This window comes from Drosophila albomicans, chromosome 2L (genome assembly GCF_009650485.2).
Source record: "Drosophila albomicans strain 15112-1751.03 chromosome 2L, ASM965048v2, whole genome shotgun sequence".
Taxonomy (NCBI): domain Eukaryota; kingdom Metazoa; phylum Arthropoda; class Insecta; order Diptera; family Drosophilidae; genus Drosophila; species Drosophila albomicans.
In genome coordinates this window covers 1440748-1464557 of record NC_047628.2, presented here as the reverse complement: position 1 = coordinate 1464557, position 23810 = coordinate 1440748, and the positions used below count along the sequence as shown (strand labels likewise).

General features: G+C 37.0%; 2 protein-coding genes across 4 annotated transcripts in view; one reads left to right on the top strand and one right to left on the bottom strand.

The window, feature by feature from the left end:
• Nucleotides 1-6651: 6651 nt before the first annotated feature.
• On the top strand, nt 6652-9170 carry LOC127565084 (uncharacterized). The gene is made up of 4 exons (XM_052002162.1): nt 6652-6674; nt 6770-7444; nt 7562-8043; nt 8161-9170. Exons 1-4 carry the CDS (start codon nt 6652-6654, stop codon nt 9168-9170), a joined length of 2190 nt encoding a protein of 729 aa, XP_051858122.1.
• Nucleotides 9171-15207: 6037 nt separating this feature from the next.
• Nucleotides 15208-23810, bottom strand: part of LOC127565039 (chaoptin) — a 46385-nt gene continuing 37782 nt past the window's right edge. For 2 of the 3 annotated variants that reach the window (XM_052002014.1, XM_052002013.1), the window contains exons 4-7: nt 22342-22452; nt 16058-19331; nt 15951-15977; nt 15208-15835 (exon numbers count right to left, since the gene is read on the bottom strand). In XM_052002014.1, the coding sequence (XP_051857974.1) occupies nt 15659-15835; nt 15951-15977; nt 16058-19331; nt 22342-22452 (3589 nt within the window). In that variant the 3' untranslated portion in view covers nt 15208-15658. The remainder of the gene's footprint in view (nt 15836-15950; nt 15978-16057; nt 19332-22341; nt 22453-23810) is intronic. The other variant, XM_052002015.1, reaches the window with a different exon arrangement.

Genomic DNA, 23810 nt, shown 5'->3' with positions numbered 1-23810 from the left:
GGATCTCTTGTCTGGAATCCACAGTATAGGGTTTATCAAGATAAGATTGAGTGGGTGCAGAAACAATTTTTGATATTTGCTCTTCGTAGTTTAAATTGGAATCCTAATATTAGATTACCACCTTATCGCAGTAGAATTTTATTACTAAACCTTTCTTCTCTTTCTGACCGTACAACTATGCAAAGTGCTGTTTTCATACAGAGACTAATTAATGCCGAAATACACTCTTTTGAGCTGTTAAGTCAAATTAGTAGAACTACTAACTTTGCTTGCCATAATCCCTTTCGTATTTTGTGTTTGAATTATAATAATCTCAATAATTTTTTTCGACATCATTTGTTATGTTTGCACGCAGATCAAGTTTGTTTCAAATTTTTGCCACGCCCCTTCCGAACCCGCAAATCAAAAAATCGAATAACAAGCGTAATTTTAAAGCTAGAGCTATGAATTTAGGTATATACAATAACAACTATAGTAATAGTGATTCTAGAAAATTTGGTTGCGTTATTTAAGAAATACTTTTGTATGGGCAAAAACGCCTACTTATTAGGGGTCTGAGTTGCTTTGGCCGACAATGTGGTATATTGTACCATCTATGGTATATTTCGAATGTGGTACTATATCGATATACCAAATATATAATTTGGTATATTTTCAGTATTTTGGTATATTTTGAGAAAAATACCGCAATGTTTTGCTTGTATTCAAACTGGGGTAGCGGGTATCTTACAGTCGAGCATACTCGACTGTAACTTTCTTACTTGTTTTAATTTAATTTAATTAGTTGTCCACCGTCTTTTAATATTTATTCGCGGTTTTCGATTAGTGCATTCTGTTTACAAATTTATTTTGTTTTGTCCGCACGTCAAGAAGCCCGTACTTGGTAAACCTGGGCCACTTGATGGTACTGCCATTAGTACGTCAACGTCCAAATAAATAAATAAAGATTGCATAATATTTGGTTAATGTCTTAAAGCTTGATGCACTTTTTGAATGAATCAAATTAATATAACAATTGCATTATAAAAATTTGAAATTCCTAATATGTATATATATTTTTTATTATCAGTTTATTAACATTGTGGGCACAAATGCAAGTTTTGCTGAGGGTTCCGGCCAAACACATTTGGGACTGTAACTAACATGGAACAGCAGTACCCTAACGATAATCAACCCCGGCAGCACCATGGTCCAATTTCAAACATATTACCTTGGTGTTCTGCTCATTGACTGTGTTCAGCACGTTATCTGCATTGCTCAATCATATCTGCGCTTATCAATTGATTTGAGTTGTTCCTTTGGGATGGAAAGTCTACAAAGCGCCAACTAAATTATGCACATTAAAAAACAGAGGACTGGGAGAGATACACCATACGAAATTTGATCACGATAGACTTGACTATTTGTTTTAATCAGCGTAACCAACCAGAAGCTTATCATTTATAATTTAGTTGTGATTTGCTCAGTCTATAAATCAAAAATGGGTGATAGAAAGAAGCTGGTTTCAAGCTCGAGTACGGACAAATTTATTTATGGACTGAGGCACAGCTCGGAAGCAGAGTTGCTAAGCCACAGTGGCGTCCACTGTATGTTTTTCGACTATAAAATTAAATTGCGATGTGGTAGAAAGTTAGCAATGCTCACTACGATAGCAACAACACAATTGCTTACTGCCCCATATTACACATTTTTCCATACACACACATACATACATATAGTACACTCGTACATATGTACACACATTCAAATTACAATGCAGTGTGTATCATTTGGTTAAACGAAAAGCAGCCAACGACTGCGTAGTGTGTATATGATGCATATATTTATACATGAACTCGTATTCGTAGAGTATATACATGTGTACATATACATATATACATTCACATTCACCCACATGGAGGTGAGTGTGTGTGTACAAATCAACTAATCTACTCCCACGGTAAAGTTTCGAGAAGACCGACAATTATATCCGCTCTCTGCTCACAATTTTTGCATGTCGTAAAGTTTCTAGTGGTGCACAGAACTCAAGCTTTTACCCAACAATCACCTCGCTCCACCTAACATAGCTCCCAATTGAACCTCCAGCCTCTAGTTTGTGTAGACGGTACGCCAATAGAACAGCAGCGGCTTCACATACACTACTTTTTGGTCATTCGCAATGCATTACAAAGCAAATCCGTGGAGATAGAAATTTGTTTGCAACATAAAACATACAATTAACATATTCTATACCTCGCTTAACAAAGACGTCATTTTACGTTACTTTCAGTGTAATAATAAAAATAGGGAGAATTTTGATAAGAGTATCCAATCATAGGTTTTACCTATTGAGGTCCACTGGTTGCATATACTTTGAGAACCATTGCAATTTTACAATTTGTATATGGATGTGCATGTGTGTGTGCCTGTGACCGTTGTGCCGAGTGTGAATCTGCCTGGCCTTACTGTTTGTATTGTAAAAGTTGTTGTAACTTCGTTAAAATAAGCACTCTGTTAGTTTGCCCGCCGGCTCGATGGGCTCTCGTCCATTCAACAGTGGCACATTTGAACGCTACCCCTCATCAAGGCAGTGGCAATGCAGCAGATTTGTCGGCGGTTTTTACCATTACTGCCACATATTTACAAACATACATCCATTCGTATGTATATGTCTGTTTGTATGTTGTTTGGCTTTCGTTTTTTTGCTCGTGTTGTTGTCTTTGTTGCTCCTGCTGATAGTTGGAATCTGCATTAGTGAGTGGCAGTGAATAGTGGCAAGCGCTGTGCACGTTGAGTGAATATAGGTTTGGATTTAAACGTACATACGTACGTACGATTGCTCTAAGAGGGAATGCTTTCAAAGCCCTCGCATGCTGGTGAAGAACAGGATGCAGTCCTATCCTAATCACCTGCTGGGAACTATCGTGTCTGTTCCTGTCAGTCTACTGTAAAATGCGAAGGTAAACGATAAACTCACCATTTAGTTTAGAGTTCCTTCTTTTCGAATGCAACTCTCTCACGATGCAGCTTTTGGGTCGCTTTCTCGAGTAACATACATATGTATGTAGCTTAAACGGCATCACATTACACTGCAGCCGGCAATCCATTCGATTCCCTTTGTCTTCCCATTCACTTTCCTTGAGACCATGGCCAAAACAATACTGCTTTCCAACCACGGCTGCAGCTATCCAGTCCATATAACTTGTACTTAGCGTTATTTCCTTCCGTTTAACACGGCGCAGCGTATGGCTAACGACTCGTTGGCAGTGCTGTTTGAAATGCAATTAAATCGCTTCGACATGCAATCTCCGGCACAACGGAGTAGCACAGCACACAACATACTCAAATTCAGTTTGGAATTCCAAGGAACATTTTCACTCTTGCAGGCGTTGAGAACTCCTAAACAGCGCTGAAAGGCTTAAATTCAATGTATTGCAGATAAAAACGAAAAACACTAAAAGCCCTCATGACTATGATAAATGCAAATCAAAGAGCATTTTTTGACAGCGTTTTGCCCACTTGGGCGTTTGTCTTCTTCTGACTTATCAGATGTGCAAGATATCCTTAATTACCTATTTAATTTTCCAATTGTAATTTAAAGCAACTAAGATCCGACAGCAGCTATACAAATTTATTTCTTACATACAACTCCAATTTTTTATTTGAGCTCAACCATGTTTTGGAATCATAAAGACTGTGGTTATTATATTATTGTATGTACGTAAAACTCTAGTTTTAAAAAAACTTGATCTTCGTCCGACAAAATTAACAAGCGATGTTTCATAGTCAGACAGACCTGGCTATATCGTCTCGGCTGATGACAATGATCAAGAATATCCGGTGTGCCACAGAAAAAAACAATTAAGAAAGTTACAGTCGAGTGTGCTCGACACACTCGAGCACACTCGACTGAGAGATATTGCGGTATTATTTTCAAAATATACTGATATTACTAAAAAATACTAAAAATATACCAAATGGTATATGTGGTATATCGATATAGTACACCATTTCAAAATATACCATAGACGGCACAATGTACCAGATTGTCAGCCAAAGCAACTCAGACTCCTAGTAAGTAGGCGTTTTTGCCCATACAAAAGTATTTCTTTAATAACTTCCACAATTTTTTCCTGATCGCAACCAAATTTCAGGGATCATAACTACTATAGTTATTGCCGTATATACCAAAATTCGTAACCCTAGCTTTAAAAATTACGCTTTTTATTCGATTTTTTTGATTTGCAGGGCGGAAGTGGGCGTGGCAAAATTTTGAAACAAACTTGATCTGCGTGCAAACATAACAAATGCTGTCGAAAAAAAATTATAGCTCTATCCTCTTATAGTCTCTGAGATCTAGGTGTTCATACGGACAGACGGACAGACGGACATGGCTATATCGTCTCGGCTGTTGACGCTGATCAAGAATATATATACTTTATAGGGTCGGAGATGCCTCCTTCTACCTGTTACATACATTTCCTGCCGGCACAAAGTTATAATACCCTTCTACCCTATGGGTAGCGGGTATAATTATAGCTCTATGTCTTATAGTCTCTGAGATGTAGGTGTTCATACGGACGGACGGACAGACGGACATGGCTATATCGTCTCGGCTGTTGACGCTGATCAAGAATATATATACTTTATAGGGTCGGAGATGCCTCCTTCTACCTGTTACATACATTTCCTGCCGGCATAAAGTTATAATACCCTTCTACCCTATGGGTAGCGGGTATAAAAAGTATGAACTTTAAAATTTTGTTTTTTACATTTTTTATATAACAATAACATCTAAGAGAAGTTGTTGTGGTGGGCAGATAGTTTCCAGAGTTTCCCTTTCCCGTAAATAAATAAAAACACTCGCGTTTATATTTACTATTATATATATTGTAAACTTTCGGGTTATTGGACAAAAGAAACGCACAGAGTTGGGTTATTGGGGGTGACCGTTATTGAACAAACGTAGATCAATACTGGAGAGGCAAAAAATGCCGACGGCATTTTGCAGATCTAGCGCCGAGCCCTTGCAAAGCTCGGCTCTGCGGTGGAGCAGTGTTGCCGTCAGCTCGTTACAGAAAAGGCTAGATTGATTATAAAAAAAAGGATAGAAAAGGTCAAAAATTTAAAAAAAAAAGGACAAAAAAACAAGACAGAATATTTTTTTCCATACATTTTTATGTAATATCACTCAATGTCATTTCTTAAATCCTCATTTAAGTGGACTGCTGACACGTTTTTAATTATATTGGTGCACTTGATCCTATGCAGCCTAAAATCTTTGGCGCCAAAATGACTACTGCATAATTTGCTGAGGTGGCCAACTGGATTTGTGGCAGCATAAACATAGCCAGTGCCGCTTCTTGTCTACACAATGCATTTGTTGCTATCGGCATAAAATTAATTTTATTTGCCTGGGCATAAGGCTGCGCATTTTGTATGTGCTTTTTCGTCACTATATGTGCACGGATCTGGTCAATTTTCGGGTTTATATTGCATTTGCAATATTTGCAGAATGCTTTTTCATTGACTTTTTGGTCACGACACATCCACTGCACCAGATCCGGCTGATTTAGCCATGAATCACGGAACTTGTGTTTATAAATTTCTTTTGGCATCTTTCCCGCACAAATTTCACAATAAAAGTAACAACTGATAGCACTGTATATCGATATATACGATTTACGATTACAACAGGGTTGCATTCATTTAAAAGTGCTGCTATCGATATAAAAGTAATGTACATTTTGATTACTTCTCAGCACTTTACACAAAAATAAAAAGCGGATAAAAAAGGCCAGGTCAAAATAAAAAAAGGACATATAAAAGGCTAGGGGATGTTTTAAATTTTTTCGGGCTGACGCAGTTAAAAACCGGACAGATCTGTCCGGAAAAAGGATAAAAAGGCAACACTACGGTGGAGAGTTGTGGGAGAGAGAGAAGTTGAGAGCACTGGATCTTGAGTGCTTTCTTACGCGTGAGCACATTGTGGGTGAGCGAAAAGCATTGAGTGTTTTTGGGTCGGCGGAACGGAAAGTGTGCCACTCACCTACAATGCGCTCGCATCAACAGAAGTAAACAGAATAAGTTCAATCTTTTTTTTAATTAAATACTTTTTTGTAAAGCAGGTAATAATACAATTTATACAATACAATACAATTACGTGGGGAGAATGGGGGAAAGCATACAGGTCAAAGTGTCTGATTGCATTCAACTTGGTGAATGTCAGCATGATTCCTTTCACTACTTTCTTCAAGCCTGTCACTGCTTTCTTCAAGCCTCCACGTGGTTCTCTCTGGATTGTCACTCGACAGCCGTTGAGTGGTAAACTAAAGCGCGCGACGAGAGTCCTAACTCTACAAACTACGTTTTGGCGTAGGACTTGGAATCCACCCATGTAAAACACAATTTCAGTGAAGGAAGCAAGAGAAGCCTCGGAAAGGAACCGATCTAACGTTGACGACCATAACAAGCGTTAAAAGGAAAATGATTTGAGAGTATGCACCTGGAACGTACGAACATTGTACAGACCTGGTGCTGCTCAACAACTAGCAGATACCCTCAACAAATGTAGGGCTGACATCACTGCTATCCAGGAAATGCGATGGATAGGACAAGGCTGCATAAAGAAGAAGAACTGTGACATTTACTACAGCTGCCATCCAGAACGGCATGAATTTGGTTGTGGTTTCGTTGTAGGTGCCAGGCTGCGGCGCCGAGTCTCTCACTTTCGGCCAACAAACAAGAGAATTGCAACTATCCGAATTACTGCCAAATTCTTTAACATCAGCCTGATATGCGCACATGCCCCAACGGAGGAAAAGGACGATGCCACCAATGACGCTTTCTATGCGGAGCTCGACCGGGCTTATGGTCGCTGTCCTTCCCATGACATTAAAATTCTTCTCGGGGATTTTAATGCCAAGGTAGGACGAGAAGACATCTTTGGTGCCACCGTCGGGCGATTTAGTCTACATGAGACCACCTCGAGCAATGGTCTCAGATTAATAGGTTTTGCAGCTGCGCATAATATGGTAGTTCGTAGGACTGGATTCCGTCATTTGGACATCCATAAGGCAGCTTGGCTCTCTCCCGATCGACTGACTAGAAATCAGATCGATCATGTTGTGATGATGTGGCACGCATCTAATATACTCGACGTGCGATCCTGTCGGGGTCCCAACATCGACTCCGACTATTATCTTGTTGCAGCTAAGATTCGCACATGGCTATGTGTGGCGAAGATTGCACGTCGAAGTGCGTTAAGAAGGCTGGACATCGGAAAGCTGCAATCACAACAGGCGAAGAATGCATTCTCCACTCACGTCTCGGGGCTATTAAGCCGAGCGCCTTTAATACCTGAAGACATAAGCGACATGTGGGCGCTCATATCTCACTCCCTGCGAGCTTCGGCAGACGAAGTGCTTGGATTCCAGCGTCCTCTAACAAGGAATCCATCAGGAATGTCATGACGCAACAGCTGCAAAGGACGCCGCCTACAGAAGAACACTGCAGGCTGGGGCGACACGAGCTATTGTGGATGTCAACAGGTCGAGAAGAAGAGATGAAAAACAATTTTCAGACGCAAGAAGAAAGAGCAGGAAAGGCGAGAGTGTGAGAGCAGCAGATGCAGGAATGAAGCACGTAACTTCTACCAGAGGGTCAAGCGCCTGACCCAAGGATTTAAGACTGGTGGAGTGGCGTGCAGGGACGATGATGGAAATCTTGTCACAGAAGCAGAGGTCGTGCTGAGGTTATGGAGGGATCACTTCTCGAGTCTGTTATCTGGCTCAAGCACAGACTCTGAAGACTATGATCCACGAAACCCAATCTATGGCACTGATATTGAAGTGCCAATCCCAAGTCATATCGAAGTCAAGGATGCAATCCAACGGCTTAAAAACAACAAGTCTGCAGGTGCTGACGGCCTGCCGGCAGAATTGTTTAAGGCAGCTGGTGATATGTTAGTAGGGAGCATGCACCAACTAATCAGTAAGATATGGCTCACGGAGAGCATGCCCGAAGATTGGAACCTCAGCATGATCTGTCCCATCCTGAAGAAGGGTGATGCGCACCAACTACCGCGGAATTAGTCTTCTTCCAGTTGCATACAAGGTCCTAACGAGTGTATTGTGTGAAAGACTGAAACCCCATGCTGAAGCACTTATTGGACCTTATCAGTGCAGTTCAGGCCTGGCAAGTCCACTGTTGACCAGATTTTCACCTTGCGCCAAATCCTGGAGAAGTCTTACGAAAACCAGATCGACACGTACCATCTCTTCGTCGACTACAAAGACGCATTTGATAGCCCCCGGCGAGATCGCCTATATGCCGCCATGTCTGAGCTTGGTATACCAGCAAAGCTGACTAGACTTTACAGAATGACATTGAGCAACACCATCAGCTCTGTCAAGGTAGGAAGTGGCCAATCCGAGACCTTTACTACCAAGTGTGGCCTCAGACAAGGTGACTCGCTGTCTTGTATACTCTTCAATATTTTAATGGAGAGTATTATAAGAAAGGCTGGTGTGCATCGGACGGGCACGATATTAACCAACAGATGTGTCCAGCTCCTTGGTTACGCTGATGATATTGATATCATTGGCCGCACCAAGCGTGATGTCACAGGAGCCTTCATGGCTATTAAAGAGGAATCAGCAAAAGTAGGACTAGCAGTGAATATGGAGAAAACAAAGTTTATGGTGTGCTCTAGCAGAGAATCGCGGCGTCTTGATTCTCAGCTGACTGCAGAGAACTATAGCTTTGGGTCCGTCAAGGAGTTTATCTACCTAGGCACTGCTATAACAAGCACAAATGATGTCAGTCTGGAGATTAGGCGGAGAATAACACTTGCCAACAGGTGTTACTTTGGGCTCAGTAGGCAGTTCAATAGTAGAGCTCTCTCTCGACGCACAAAAACCACACTCTACAAGACGCTCATTCTTCCAGTACTCCTATATGGTGCGGAGTGTTGGACAGTGACGCTGTCAGATGCAGCTGCTCTTGGAGTGTTCGAGAGGAAAATTCTTCGCAAAATCTTTGGTCCAATCTGCGTGGACGATGTTTATCGCATCAGATACAACCACGAGCTGTATGAGCTGTACGGTGATGTTGACGTAGCCAGTCGAGTGAAATCTCAAAGACTTCGCTGGCTGGCCACATTGCCCGTATGGAGGTGTTTGATGCGGTGATTGTTGAGACACGAAGGAGAGGACGACCCCGACCGCGTTGGCAAGACCAGGTGATGGAAACCCTGTCCACACTTGGTGTTACCAACTGGCGAAGGCGCGCTCAGGACAGAGACGCGTGAAGGCACATTGCGCTTCAGGCCAAGACCCGATAAAAGGGTTGTCATGGCCATATATATATATATAATACAATTACATAAAAATATTAAAACCATAATTGCAATAAAATATTAATTATATTTGTAACACTATGTTTTTAATATTTATATTTAAATTTTTTACCAGTTTTAGTTTTAAATTATTATAAAATTTTCTAGCGAAAATTAATATTAAAACTAAATTACAAAAATATATTTATCTGTTATTGTTATCTTAAAATGTAAAAACAAAATTTTAAAGTTCAAACTTTTTTAAATAGAGTTTTAAAAAGTGTTTGCAAAAAGGAATTTGTAAATCATCAAAAATCAATGCGCGATTAGATTTTACTTCTGTCAGTAAAGTTGAAAGGGAATGAAAAAATTTAAATCGCATTAAAAAAAAACAAAATATGTACACATTCTCGATCGGGAGTTGAACCCGGACCCACAACATGTTGGGCCCATAGGCCAAAAATAAAAAAAGTCATAACAACAAAAATTCTTCTTCATTGCAAACTAGATTTTTCTGGAAATCTATCGGTTCTTTCTAAAAATAGAATTGAAGCTGTGAACACGTGTTCATTTGCAAAGCGCAGCTGCGCGCATCGCGAATATTTCACAACAAAAGCAAACTTCAAAGTGTTCAGTCAACTAATTACTCTGCCCAATTTATATTATTTAAAATGGATTTTGAAATTAAAGGTATTATTTTTAAGTTTCAATATTAATAAAAGCTAACGTGTGTTGTCGTTAATATAAAATTAATTCTTCACTTTGTTATATTTTTAGTATCTTTTGTATTCGTTTTTTTTATGTTTACGTAAAGTTTTAATTGTGATCCCCCAAGACTCCCCGTTAAATTTTTATTCAGTGTATTTGTAAATATATTAAGGTATAAAAAAAGGTAAAACTAGCTGCAGATATTTGCAGATGTGTACATAATCAACAATATACTAACATCGTCTCTTTTTTTCTTCAAGGCCGATGCAGCTGTTTTGCATTGTAGTTGTGCTGTGTCTTTGTGTTCGTCTTTTGTGTTTTGTGTTCTTATTAGCTTTAAATTTTAATTTTAATTGCGTTTTTTTTTTTATTAATTAAATTTTGGTAGGTGAGTTTTCTCAATGTGTCTTCACTCGGTTGTACATATTCAATTATTGGTGTACAGCAATCGGCAGCAATGCAGAAAAATTACGGAAGGTCATCGATCATGTAAACAGCAATATTGAAGACATTGGATACGTGTCCGAGATGGGCGTGTTAATGCAATGTATTGGACACATTTGCAAAAAAATTGCTTTGTTTTGCACACAATAATATCACCGCAAAAGGCATCAGTTCTTAAGTTCCAATCTAATTGGCTTAACGAAAAGGAAACAATTTTAATGAATCGCACTCCTAGTAAGCCTCAAGAATTGATCAAAACTACTAAACGTGGACGTCCGAAAGTGGATTTTAGTGAGTCATCAAAAAGAACAAAAAGACGAAGAATTGCTGAGCTTTCAATAATTAATGAATCTGCAGCTCGTGATTTACGATCGTGCAACATTCAATCAGATGCAATATGTAGCAAAGCTAACATCGAAGAAGTCCTATCGCTTCTCATAGAGGCAAACTTGAGCAAGCATCAATATTTTCTTATTCGAAGCTATGTGAACTCAAAGACATCCTATGACCTTTTTCCAAGCTACAAACAACTGTTAAAAGCTAAGAAATTTACCTATCCAGACAAAATCACTGTAAGTGAATCAAAAGCTGAAGTCGATCTACAGAGCTTAGTTGATCACACTGCGAAGCATATTGTAAAACTTCAGCATGATGTTCTTGAAAGCGTTGGAAGTGATTGCTCTGATAACATTATTTTAATTGGAAAATGGGGATTTGACGGCAGCACTGGACATTCAGAATAGAAACAGAAAGTCTGCAATAAGGATGTGATCGATTCCAGTCTTTTTGTGACATCATATGTGCCATTGCAACTTTAAACCATGGAAAATGATCAAAAAAATGAAAAAATTATTTGGAAGAATCCGCGACCTTCATCTACAGGATACTGCAGACCATTAAGATTCTAGTTTGCAAAAGAAACAGCTCAATTATCTGAAGACGAAGAAAAATATTTCAAAGCTAAGATTGAAGCGTTGGATATGTACCACTCTATGTAATGTGTCTGGTAGAGAAATTAAAATTAAACACAGCTTGCAGTTGACCATGGTTGATGGGAAAATTTGTACTCCTAAATTACACTCCTATATTCGTTTTTTTGAATACTTTTTGCACGTATCGTATAGACTCGATCTGAAGAGCTGGAGAGTTAATACTCCAGAAGGAAAACAAGTACTTTTGACAAGGAAATCCAATATGCAGAATGATTTTCGCAAACGAATGGGACTCATTGTAGGCAAGCCTAGGAGTGGAGGAAGTGGCACGTCAAATGATGGAAATAAGGCAAGAGCGTTTTTTAAAAATCCGAAAGTAGCAGCTGAAATAACGGGTATTGATGAAGACGTTATAATCCGGTGTTCAATATTGCTGCAGTGTTTGGCATCAGGTTACAAAATCAATGCGCCAAAATATGGAGAATATGCACTTGATACTGCCAGAAAGCTTATTAATTTGTATCCATGGTACTATCTTCCACCATCCGTACACAAAATTTTGGTTCATGCTCCAGATGTGATAAATTATGCACTTGTGCCGATTGGTGAATTATCTGAAGAAGCTGCAGAGCCTAAAAATAAAGACATCAAAATGTTTAGAAGGCAGCACACCCGAAAGACTTCTCGGATTGATACGAATATAGATTTGATGCACAGATTACTTCTGAGTTCGGATCCGTATATTACTGGCCGAAGAAGGCTCCCACATTCTAAAAAATCCGACTTATCAGCATCAGCATTTGAACTACTTGATGACTTCAACTTCTTGCTATTATCTAATTTTTAAAATTTGATTTTCTTTGGCTATAATTTGTATTTTAGATTCGTATTATTATTATTTTTTTTTATTTTACTGTAATTTACTTGTAATAAATAAAACTAAGGGATTAGTATATGTGGGCGATTAATATTTGTGGGCGCCTTCTTCCTCTTAAATTATTATTTAAATGTAAAAATACTTTCATAAAAAAAGTTAGAAACTGAAAATAGGAATACGTTCCAAATTTGGTCCGATATTTTGTATGGTAGCTACAGGAAATTGTCGCGCGATATGTCCAATTTTTTTTCTATAATTTAAAACATTTTTATAGAATTTTGGGCAAAATTTCGAAGCAATATAATAACTAGAAGTATTTTTGGCCGCAACTCCCATACTGGCGGAACTCTGCTGCAGCAGAGCCAACGCGGTCCTTGTGCAGGCGCCATTTAACTGCAAACATATAGAACGCGAGCAATTGTTGTTGTCTTCATCTTCAATACTTCCGTCGCGGCAAAACAAAATTGACGTGCGCTAGCTGCTTGTCAGCACGTTGCAAAACTTCATATGCATACACATACTGATATAGGCGAGCATATAGATACATACACGCATACATAGAAACGAAAGCAGAGCGCAACGAAATACACCCGTACTCATCGCTCCGCATTTGATCTGCGACTGAACTCAACGCTGCGCGCTGCGTTAGAACTTCGAATTTGCGAATGAGCCGAAGAGGCTCTGGTGTTCGAATCGCATAATTCAGTTTTTAATGATAAAAAAATTTGTATGGGATGAAGCATCTACATATGTATTGTATGGTTAGTGATATTAGACTTCACATGTGTTCTGCAATCGCGAAAATACATTATCATGCATTCACAAACGGACGGAACTCACGTACATATATGTATTGCATATTTTGTCAGAGTTTCATCATCGATATACTTACATTTGTTAACAAACAGAATACCCTATTTTAAAAAAGCGTATGAAATATACATAGGGCTAATTAAAAGTGATAAAGGTTAACATATAATTCCTATTATTCTTAACTAAACAAAATTGTAAGAGGAACTTTTAAGACAACAAATTATAATCATAAAGTATACAAGCGATTAACCTTTAAAGTAAAATTTATATATGCAGCTTACAGGAACAAATTTAAAACATTTTAAGTCGGTTAAGTTTTTGAGATCCATAAACAGAAAGGTAGAACGATTAAAAATTGTAAAGGTGATTAAATTCAATTTGAATTTAAGAATTAAAGACAACAGCATATTTCAACACATTTTATTTTCCCTCTCCAAATTATGATCTCTTTGAATGTACTACATAGTATATAAAAGAGAAATTTGAATTGATAGATCGTAGTTTCCTGTTCGTTGTGGACATTTAACATATGTTAACTTATTTTTGTAGCGATAAATACTTCAAGGATAAATCGCAATATATTTCGCTCTGCTTGGGACCAAATCTGATTAAGTTGTCACAGTTTCCACACCAAAAAATAATACTAAAATTACCGGTAACTTCAACAAACACACTTTACATAACATCTATGTATATACATATGTTTTATAGTTTATTTATTCATTTTATCAGTGAATTTATTGCGTATAATTATTATACTTGTGCATTATTCATCATCGTCGTGTAAACAACTACAATTAGTATCACGATTGTCATTGTTACAAAAACACAAAGAACATAAGAAAATTAAAATGTTCTTGAATATATTATATTTAATTAGTTTTCATAGATTTTCGCATAAGCATTCTGTGTTTAAACACGCTTTGCATTGTTTTTAAATTTTGGTATGTGTTATTACATTTTGCCCAAACTGATATGTACCTACATATGTATGTAAATGAACCGCCACAATAATTGGCAAAACTCATTTCTAGTATTCGTACTAATTCACCTTCATATTTTGCTTCAATTAAAAAGAGAATCCTTTATCATTTGCACTTCTGTATTTTAGTAGTACAAGTAATTAGTTGTGCATTATGTGTACTCTACGTTCATTAAAAAACCATTACAGCTGCTATCCAATTGATCACTCATATCATTTGCATATCAATATTATATTATAATTATATTTCATTATATATTTATTTATACTTATTGGCCTGCTTCTGCGTTGCAATAATATATGTATATCATTTTCGTATCAAGAATCGTTTTCAGCTTTAAAAAATAAACTTTCTTAATATTTTATTCGTCTAATAATTCTATTGATTCATACTATACGTGATTTTTAACTATGTGTGTATATTCTAAATGTGTTTACCAAGTGTGTTGTTCTATGTGTATGAGTCAGTTATTAGGAAGCATTATATGTCCACTGATGTATGTATGCATGTATGTATATACAAAATTGTATTAAATTCAATTGCATTATGTTAATTACCCTTTAGTTGGCGAAGACACAGCGCCATGCGAGGGAGTTGAATAAAATTACTAAATATTCATTAGTTAATATTATATATATGTATTTGTGTGTAATCGATTCTCCGACACGCTAACAGTTAATTGGTCAACGTTTGTGAGGCGAATAGGGAGGACGAAAAGAGTTGTCGTTGTCGAGATTGAACTAAATTTACAAAATAAATATTATTATATTTATTCTATAGGATTTGGTGCATTTGATAGGCAATATATAATTTCAAACGCAAATGTATTTACGTCAACATTCTTTCGGATGGCAATATTGTTTAAGATAATGAATATCTTAATATATGATAATTGTAAAATTTAAACAATAATAATAAAAATATTAATAATAATAATAATAATAATAATAATAATAATAATAATAATAATAATAATAATAATAATAATAATAATAATAATAATAATAATAATAATAATAATAATAATAATAATAATAATAATAATAATAATAATAATAATAATAATAATAATAATAATTAATAATAATAAAAATAATAATAATATATATACATATTTTAAGAAGTTTGGCAACGTCGACTTAATTTTCAAAGAAATAATTCTTCAATGCTGAAAAAATATGCAATTTATTTTTCACTTAAATGTATTATGTGACTTGAATCAAAGGATATGCAGATGTATCCGCTTGATCGCATCAATCTTATGCCACTAAATATTAAAATATCTTAGATACCGTAATTTATCGAAACATCGCAATGCGTTTTCTACCTGCGGCCATAATTTATGGATCTCAATTTTTTGCATCCCTATACATATGACATTATATAACTTACATCATATAGTGGAGTGGACATAAACCGATTTGCTGTTTTTTTTTTTTATTGTAAGGGTTCATAATCTAATTCCAAGTGCAATTATGCTGAATTTTATTTACATTTTCATTTACATTTTCATTCTTCGTTATCATTCAGTTCAAGGCAGCCAAATTAAGACTTACTTCGCCAAGTCCAGTATGTATGGGGCACATCAAAGAATTATGATGAACAAAGAAAGTGACAATGTAAATGAAAAAATGAAATGAAAAATGCGCTGTCCTGAGCTGCTTAATGCGCTAGCCTGACAGAGCAGGTCTTCGGGAAAGATCTCCAGAATGGGTAGATGATGACCCGAAGAAGGATCACGACAAGTATTGGCACGGGCTTTCTGTGAAGGGTGAGAGTTAGAACATTAGAGTATAGTTAAAATAAATATTTTGCATATTCTATAAAAATTAATGAAGAAACAAAAAGTATTTCTTAAAGAATATAGAAAAGCTTACTCGCATATCGGCAGTCGATAGGGGTAACTTTTGGCAAATAAATAAAAAAAAATTGAAAAGTATAATAAAAATGTGTACTATATAAATGAAACTATTTTCCTACTCACCTGGACCATTCGCTTAAGGTCATCTTTCTGAATTACTTTGATTTGTGCCGATTCGCGCAACCAGCGACGTAACCAATGTCCGAACCAAACCAACCCACACTCGCAGTCGAGAGGATTATGAGAAGTGATAAGTCCACCCATAATGCTGCGTGTGCCCACCATATCCCAATAACTTTTGTTCGGATAGAAGCTATCAGCGGCTAAGGCATTGATGCGGTTATGGGATATATCAATAGAAAGGTGAGGCACCTCCCGAAGGGTATGGAAAATTCCTGGAGGTAGATCCGAAATTCTTGTGTGCGAGATCTTCACTTGGATTCTCTGATTACGCGAGAGTCCCGCAAACGCATCAGGAAAAATCGTTTGCACATTGTTCCCATAGAGCTCCACCAGTTGCAGTTTGGTATTGTTCGTCAATTTGGCCAAGAGCTGTCCTCCAATATTTGGCTCCAGACAATGCACCCGTAGAACTTGAAGACCAGGCAACCTAGACACAATTTCGCCCAGATTTCCATGCGCGCTGACGTGCAGCTTTCGAAGTGATCGCAGCTTGGAGAATGTTTGTGGATTGGTTATCTTTACATCCAGCAGATTAAGCTCGGACAGATGACGCAGACTTGATAAATCCTGCAGAGTGATGCGTCTTAGTGGATTGTGGGCCACATCGAGGACTCTCACCGAGGAAGGCAAATGATCAATGGCACAACTGGCATTAACGATTTTGTTGTAGGAGATATTCACATGACGCAGATGTCGGAGGACTCCCATTGGTGACAGTTCTTGTAAATAGTTGCCACTGACATCCAAGTATGACAGGAGGGGTAGCTTCAGCGGTGGCAAAACGTAGAGCCCCATATGACGAAGACTCAATTTTCGAACTCGAGGCGTGTGCACAAATACCTCACGCAAATTGGTGGTAACTAGGGGATTCTCCGAGAGATCCAGATTAGTCAGATTATTTAGAAAACTGAAAGTATTATCTGGCAGAATTGTGATGCGATTGCGAGCCAAAGAAATATCATACAGGAACTGTGAGTTGACAAACATGGAAGCATCCAAGTACTCCAAATTGTTTCGCGACATCTGTATGGATCTCAAAGTAAAACCGATGTCTGTAAACGCTGGTACAGGCCAAACGCTAAGCTGATTTTCGGATATATCAAGAAACTCCAGTCGAGTATTCATAAATACCTCTCGAGGCAGCGCACGTAATCGGTTTGAAGAGATGCGCAAAACACGCAGCTTACGGAGATTAGAGAACTGTTCCACTTGCAACTGATCAAGTTGATTGTGGCTTAGATCGAGCTCCTGTAGACTGTTTAAGCCCTGAAAACTGCGTCGGCGTAGCGAACTTAGATTATTGTATGATATGTTTAGTATCTCTAGAAACTCCAAGTCCCCAAAGGCGTGGCTCTGCAAGGTGCCTAAGGCATTGTGTGCCATATTGAGGAAGCGTAGTGTATTCGCTAGATTAGTAAAGCTATCCGACTTAGACACATGATTATGACTGATATCCACTTGATATATATACATGTAACTGCTGAGCTCATCATCAAAGATGGAGATGTGATTGTGACTTGCATTAAGTCTCAAAGGTGTCGTTGCATTGGATACATAGTGAAAGGACTTCAATGAAAACGAACACAGCTGGTTATACATGACATCTAGAGCAGCCAGATTTGGTAGAACGGCGAAGGCAGAGTGAGATATATTATTAAGACGATTGTGGGACAGGTCGATGTATCGTAGGAACTCCATGTTGTGAAAGGCATGCCGGGCTATGCTGCGCAGTCTATTAGACTGTAGATTGAGGGTTTGTAAATCTCCCAAGTTGTAAAAAGTCTGTGACTCCAAATGTTCCAGTACATTGTACGAAAGTTCAATCTCAACTATATGGCTGTGAATATCTGGTAGAAAGAGCCCACGCGGCAATGTCTTAAGTTGATTAAAACTTAAATTGATATAGCTTAGTTCTCGCATGCGAGCAAAACTTTCATTTGAAATTGTCTTAAGATTGTTGTTATCGAGACCAAGCCAAATAAGCTGTGTCAGTGGCTGGAGGGCAGCTAACGGATCCAAAGATTCAAAGCTTCTTGCTGGAAAAACCGCAAAAGAGAGTTCCAGAATCTTAAGTGTATGCGAAACATTCTCAAAAACCAATGGATGATGAATAGTTATGTCATTGAAGCTTAGACTGATCTCTTGTAATCGTTCCAAACCTGAAAATGATCCCAGATGAATGTGAGTGATCTTGTTGTTTCGCAAAAGAATTGTCTGCAGATTTGCACCCCAGCCATCGACAGCAAAGATGCCTTCTGGAATATCAGTTATAGAGTTGTAGCCCATATTTAAGTAAGATAATTGCGTATAATTTTTCAGCCCTAATACTGGTATCATTGTAAAGTTATTACCACTTAGGCTTAAAACTTTCAAATTATCCGTATACGATGGTAAGTTGGTTAATTGATTGATCTGATTAGAAGTCAGATACAAATATCTGAGCCGATGCAGCACGGATATAGAAACAGGTACAGTGATGAGCCGATTACGTTCCAAATCCAAGTATTCTAATGTATCAGTTAGACCATCAAATGCTGCGGGATGGACACGTCCAATAACATTAAATGCTAGCACGAGATGCACAATACCAGTGTTTTGAAATACTCTAGCCGGCACCTCGGCGACATAATTTTGTTCCATGTTAAGTGCCCGAATGTAAACATCTGAATAGTTTTGGTGAAAGTAATCCGATTCCAAGCTCTCAATGCAATTTTGTCCGAGATCTAACTTTTCTAAATGCATGCGCAATGGGTGCCCCGGTATTTCCTTCCACTGTAAGCTTCGTAGCAAATTATCCCGCAGACTCACAATGCGTAATTCTGGCAACCGCTCGAATAATTGTTGAGGAAAAACACTTAATAGATTGCTGGATAGATCCATAGTTACCAGCGAACGTGGCATATAATTTGAAGAAACGTGCATTATACGATTGTTGGACAAGTCTAGCCAAAGCAATTTCTGCAGCTGATCAAAGGTACGAGTCCCTGATCGATCTAGAGTCGTAGAAATTGCTGGAAATACAGTGTTGCTTGTATCCAACCGAGTTTGCAGCACTGTCAAGCTTGATGGCTGTGTACTGTTATCGCCACTATTTGATACTAAGTCTAGACTTCCAGCAGGTGTGACTTCCGTTATGTCGTTGCCAGCAAGATGTAGCGAACGCAAAGTATCATATTGGGCTTCCCAGTTGCCATCCAAGGAAGTAATGTAATTGCTGCGAATAAAGAGAGTTATTTATATAAAAATAAACAACTGTATCAGGACAAGGCTGATCATGCATTGTAAATACATATATTAACATAATAATTCCATTTAGCATAATACTTTGCATAGTAATGTAAATAACAAAGGTCTGAAAACATACAATGCATATAAACGGCTGCTAAACGTATTCCAATAGCACAGAGGACAAATCTATTAAAACATTGTTCGGTATATTTTTCAGTTATGCGATAGTTTTCTAGGTGAAACCGAAACGAAATTCACACTATAATATAATGATAAATATATGCGCTAAGCTTTACCCATAAGGTAGAAGGGTATAAAACTTTGGAACTGGACGACTAGAAAATAGTTATATGGTCTGATGAAACGAAATTGAATCGATTCCAGTCGGATTGTAAACAATATTGTTGGAAGAAGCCTGAGGAGTCGCTGCAGATAGGCCACGTACAAGGAACTGCGAAACACTGAGGAGGAAATGTCATGACAGGTCTGACAGGTCTGTAGCTGTTCTACTTGGTGGAGCGTTGGACCAATTATGAAAATAGATGATACTAGGCAAAAGGAAGACTTTCTAGATATTTTGCAAACCCATCTTTGCGATTTTGTTGACAAATGTGCATATAAGGAGAGTGACATCACATTTCATTAAGATGGAGATCCAAAACACACGTCCAAAATCTTCAAAGTATGGATCGCAAAACAACATTTTAAGGTAAAGGAGCACAGCAGCACAGAGTCCTGATCCAAATCCGATCGAAAATTTGTGGTCGATAATGAGAAGATGATTGGACTCTACGAATCAGTACCAGCAAGCTAGCGCGAGATGCAGCAACGAGTCCAGCAAGAATGGAGAGCTATTCTAAGATAAATAATACCAAATTTGGTAGAAAATATACCAGAATGAATAAATATCACAATTACAAATATCGGTCTTTGGACCAAGTATTAAAAAAAAAGCGTTTGTTGAAAATTGTTCAAAATGAGCATAACTGAGTACATGCGAGTTTTTTTTGTTTTTTATTTCTTAAATAAATCAATTAGTCTTTTTTGGTATATTTTGTATAAGATTTTGTTAATAAATATTCAAAGAATAAACACAAAAAATTTGGGCTCATTTACTACACTAATAACTTTTTTATGCAAACCCAAAGTCAGTAGTTGCAAACATGTACTCAGTCTTGCACGCCACTGTATATACAGTAGAATCCGGTTATAACGACTCCGCTTATAGTGTCCGATCGGTTATTACGACGAAAACTCGATGGCTTGGTTGGTCCCCATACAAACTTATATGAAAGGACCTCCGCTTAGAACGTCTCCGCTTTTAGCGACTAACCGCTTATACCGACGAAATTTTTCAGAATTCAACCGGATATTGCGACGAAAAAAAAAAATCAGCGAAATAATGCCGAAAAATTTAAGCATCAAACGACCCTGTTAGAAATGTATGTATTTAACAGTGATTGGCACTCTTGTTGGGTGCGTAGGAGCGACAGGAAGGTTCTTACATTCTCACTACTCTCTGTTAGTTTTAGCTGACGCCTTAGCCTATGCTAAGGAACATGCAGGTATACGAATTATTATGGAAAAACGATGATATTAAATAAAATTTATACATTTTTTTGTTTTGTTTAAAAATTAATTTGTTTTATCTTAAACCCCTATTACGAACATGGCAACCATAAAAAAAATCAAAACAAAACTTAATTTTGCTCCTTTCGGTTAGTGCGTCTTCCGGGTATAACGACGTAAAAACGTCGGTCTCTTGAAAGTCGCTATAACCGGAATCTACTATATATATATATATGTATATATACTTTGTGATATGAAGACACAGCATAAATACACTAACACACGCATAGAGCCATACACACACATGTTAGCTTTAAGTCGTAATAAGAAGATTTTTGTTTAAACATTGGGATGAAATGCCTTTATTTTGGCCACAACCGTAATTTTAAAGCTAGAAAGTTGAAACTTTCGCATTTTCTTCATTTTTTTTTATTTATTTTTTTTTTTTTTAGTTTTTATTTTTTATATTTTTTTGTTTTTAATCACCTCTAAATCGTTTTCCCGAAAATCATTTGGAATTACCCAGTCAAAAGAGGCTTTGAAATTGCGATTTGTATCCAGCCAAATTTTTAGTAAGTCACCTTGACGAATAAAATCCATGCTTGTATCTATTGAAATATTTAACCCCCCGCAAGTTCCCGCAAATTATTTAAATGCTATCTGAATATACACATAATAACTCATACTACCACATAAGTTGTTATTGAAATCCTGTTGTATCTTGCTAGATATGCTCCACGAAACATAAATATTTTAAGGTTAGAACCAACAAAACTACTACTTACGTACATATTTCATTAAAAACATGACAACACAAAAGCACATATAATTAAACACTTATACAAATATTTTTAAGGTATTCTAATTGGTAAAAATACGAGAACGCCAAAATTAAGAAACTTGACTAGTCAGCAAGCTTGCACGCACCACGTAGCAAGAACAGCTGACTTTCAACGGCTGGGGAAAGTCGAGGGCTGCACAATAAAATACCAATTAAATATTTTCGATGTCTAGGGACATTTCTAAGCTTGAAATAATTGTAACATTATTGATATATTAACATGAACTTTTTAGGTTTTGGCCAAAATAAAGGCATTTCATCCCAATGTGCAACGGATTGTAAATGTTTTGCAAATAAATAAATTTTAGTAATATTTAAAAATATTTTAACATTTGCTGGTATATTAATTCAATATATTTTTAAAATAATAATGCAGCGTTTTCATTTATTAGAATTAGGTAACGGGTATTGCACAATACAAGTACTTTCGACTGTAGCTTTCTTACTTGTTTTAATTATATTACATATAGTTTTTTGGGATAACGTTGTATATAATTGCATAGTAATAACTTTTTTATATTTTACATATTAAAATAAGTAATTACTTTCACTAATTGGTTTTTAGAAACTAGCAAGAATGGCTTACCGTTGGGCGACTAGTCGAGTGAGTGAATGCAGCTTTTGTAAAGCTTGCAATGGTAACTTTTGCATCTTATTGCCCGATATGTCCAGCGTCATAAGCGAATAAGTCATCGTGCTATAATTGAATAATGTATGATTTAGATACGTACATATAATATGTAATTTGATGTTGAATATAAATAAAAGTAACAATTTTAATTGTAAAAGTTAGGTTAAACTTTAAAAGTTCTGTAGTGTGCTTAAATTGCCCTCAACAGTCCCGACAATGTGGTTATTGCATGCCTTTTGACATATCCTGCCCACAACAGATTAAACAAATATTTAAACTTAATTAACGCACCACAGACCTGACGACGGTCCGTGCACCCCACACCGAATATGCGTCCCTTGCTATTATTTTTGAATTCCATTAATACATACGTATTTACATACATTTACGACCTAAAACCCACAAGCACACAAACTACATTTATGTTAGACGATGGAGAAGAGAAGAACGACCTCAATTATGAAAACCACGAGGTTGTGCAAACAAGCTACACTGTTCTTCTTCTTTATTGTTGCTACGTTTATTACTCGTGCGACAGAAATTCAACCATATATCGCAATCTAAATTTTGTAACTCATCTTGCCAACTTTATTCGTTGAGATATATCAACGCATTTAGTTGTCGGTTGGTTTATTAATTGCTGCTATACATCACTCTTTCTTACGCGATCATTGAACATTTCTGAAGTATATAATCTTCCGCCGAACCATTTCATAAGCGGCTGTATGTCGAAGAGACATGGCTGATGAAATCGCATCATTAAGAATGTGACAATGGTCCCGAAAAAGCGTATCTTGGGTAATATTTTGGAATATTGATCGAAAAAAGTGAGATAGCGATGGCAATCATTTGAAATTTCTTGCAATTCTTACAAAAAAAAAAAACAAGTAAGAAAGCTACCGTCGAGTGGGCTCGACTGTGTGCACAAAAATCCTTTTAAAAAATGATCAATTATTTGGTATATTGATATGTTACTTCACTCAATGTATACTATAAAGTGCAAAATATACCAGATTGCCCATAAAAAAAAATAATAATTTAGTTATTATTGCAAATACCACTATCGACACTATCTTTAAATTTACACTAGTAATTCTATTTTTGGGGCGGAAGTGGGCGTGGCAAAATTTAGAAACAAACTTGATCTGCGTCAAGATTATTTCAACTTTTAGCCACGCCCGCTTCCCGCTAATCGATAAAATTAAAATAACAAGTTAAATTTGAAGCTGGAGTCTATAACTATAATAACTATAAATAAAAATTGCAGAAGTTATTTAAGAAATACTTTTGTAAGAAGAAAAATCTCACAATCTGGTATATTTTGCATTATGATATTTTGTTTTTATTGAAAGTGTGTAGCGGGTCGAGTCAACTCGACTGCAGTTTTGTAATTGTTTTGTAAAGCTGTGTAGTTATATAATGAA

Excerpts from the sequence above, each read along its gene's own strand:
- LOC127565084 (XM_052002162.1), top strand. The coding sequence starts at position 6,652 with ATGAATTTGGTTGTGGTTTCGTT. Across the intron at positions 7,445-7,561 it reads ACAAGGAATCCATCAGGAAT|ACGCAAGAAGAAAGAGCAGG; the intron begins GTCATGACGCAA and ends AACAATTTTCAG. Across the intron at positions 8,044-8,160 it reads CTGTCCCATCCTGAAGAAGG|TGCAGTTCAGGCCTGGCAAG; the intron begins GTGATGCGCACC and ends GGACCTTATCAG.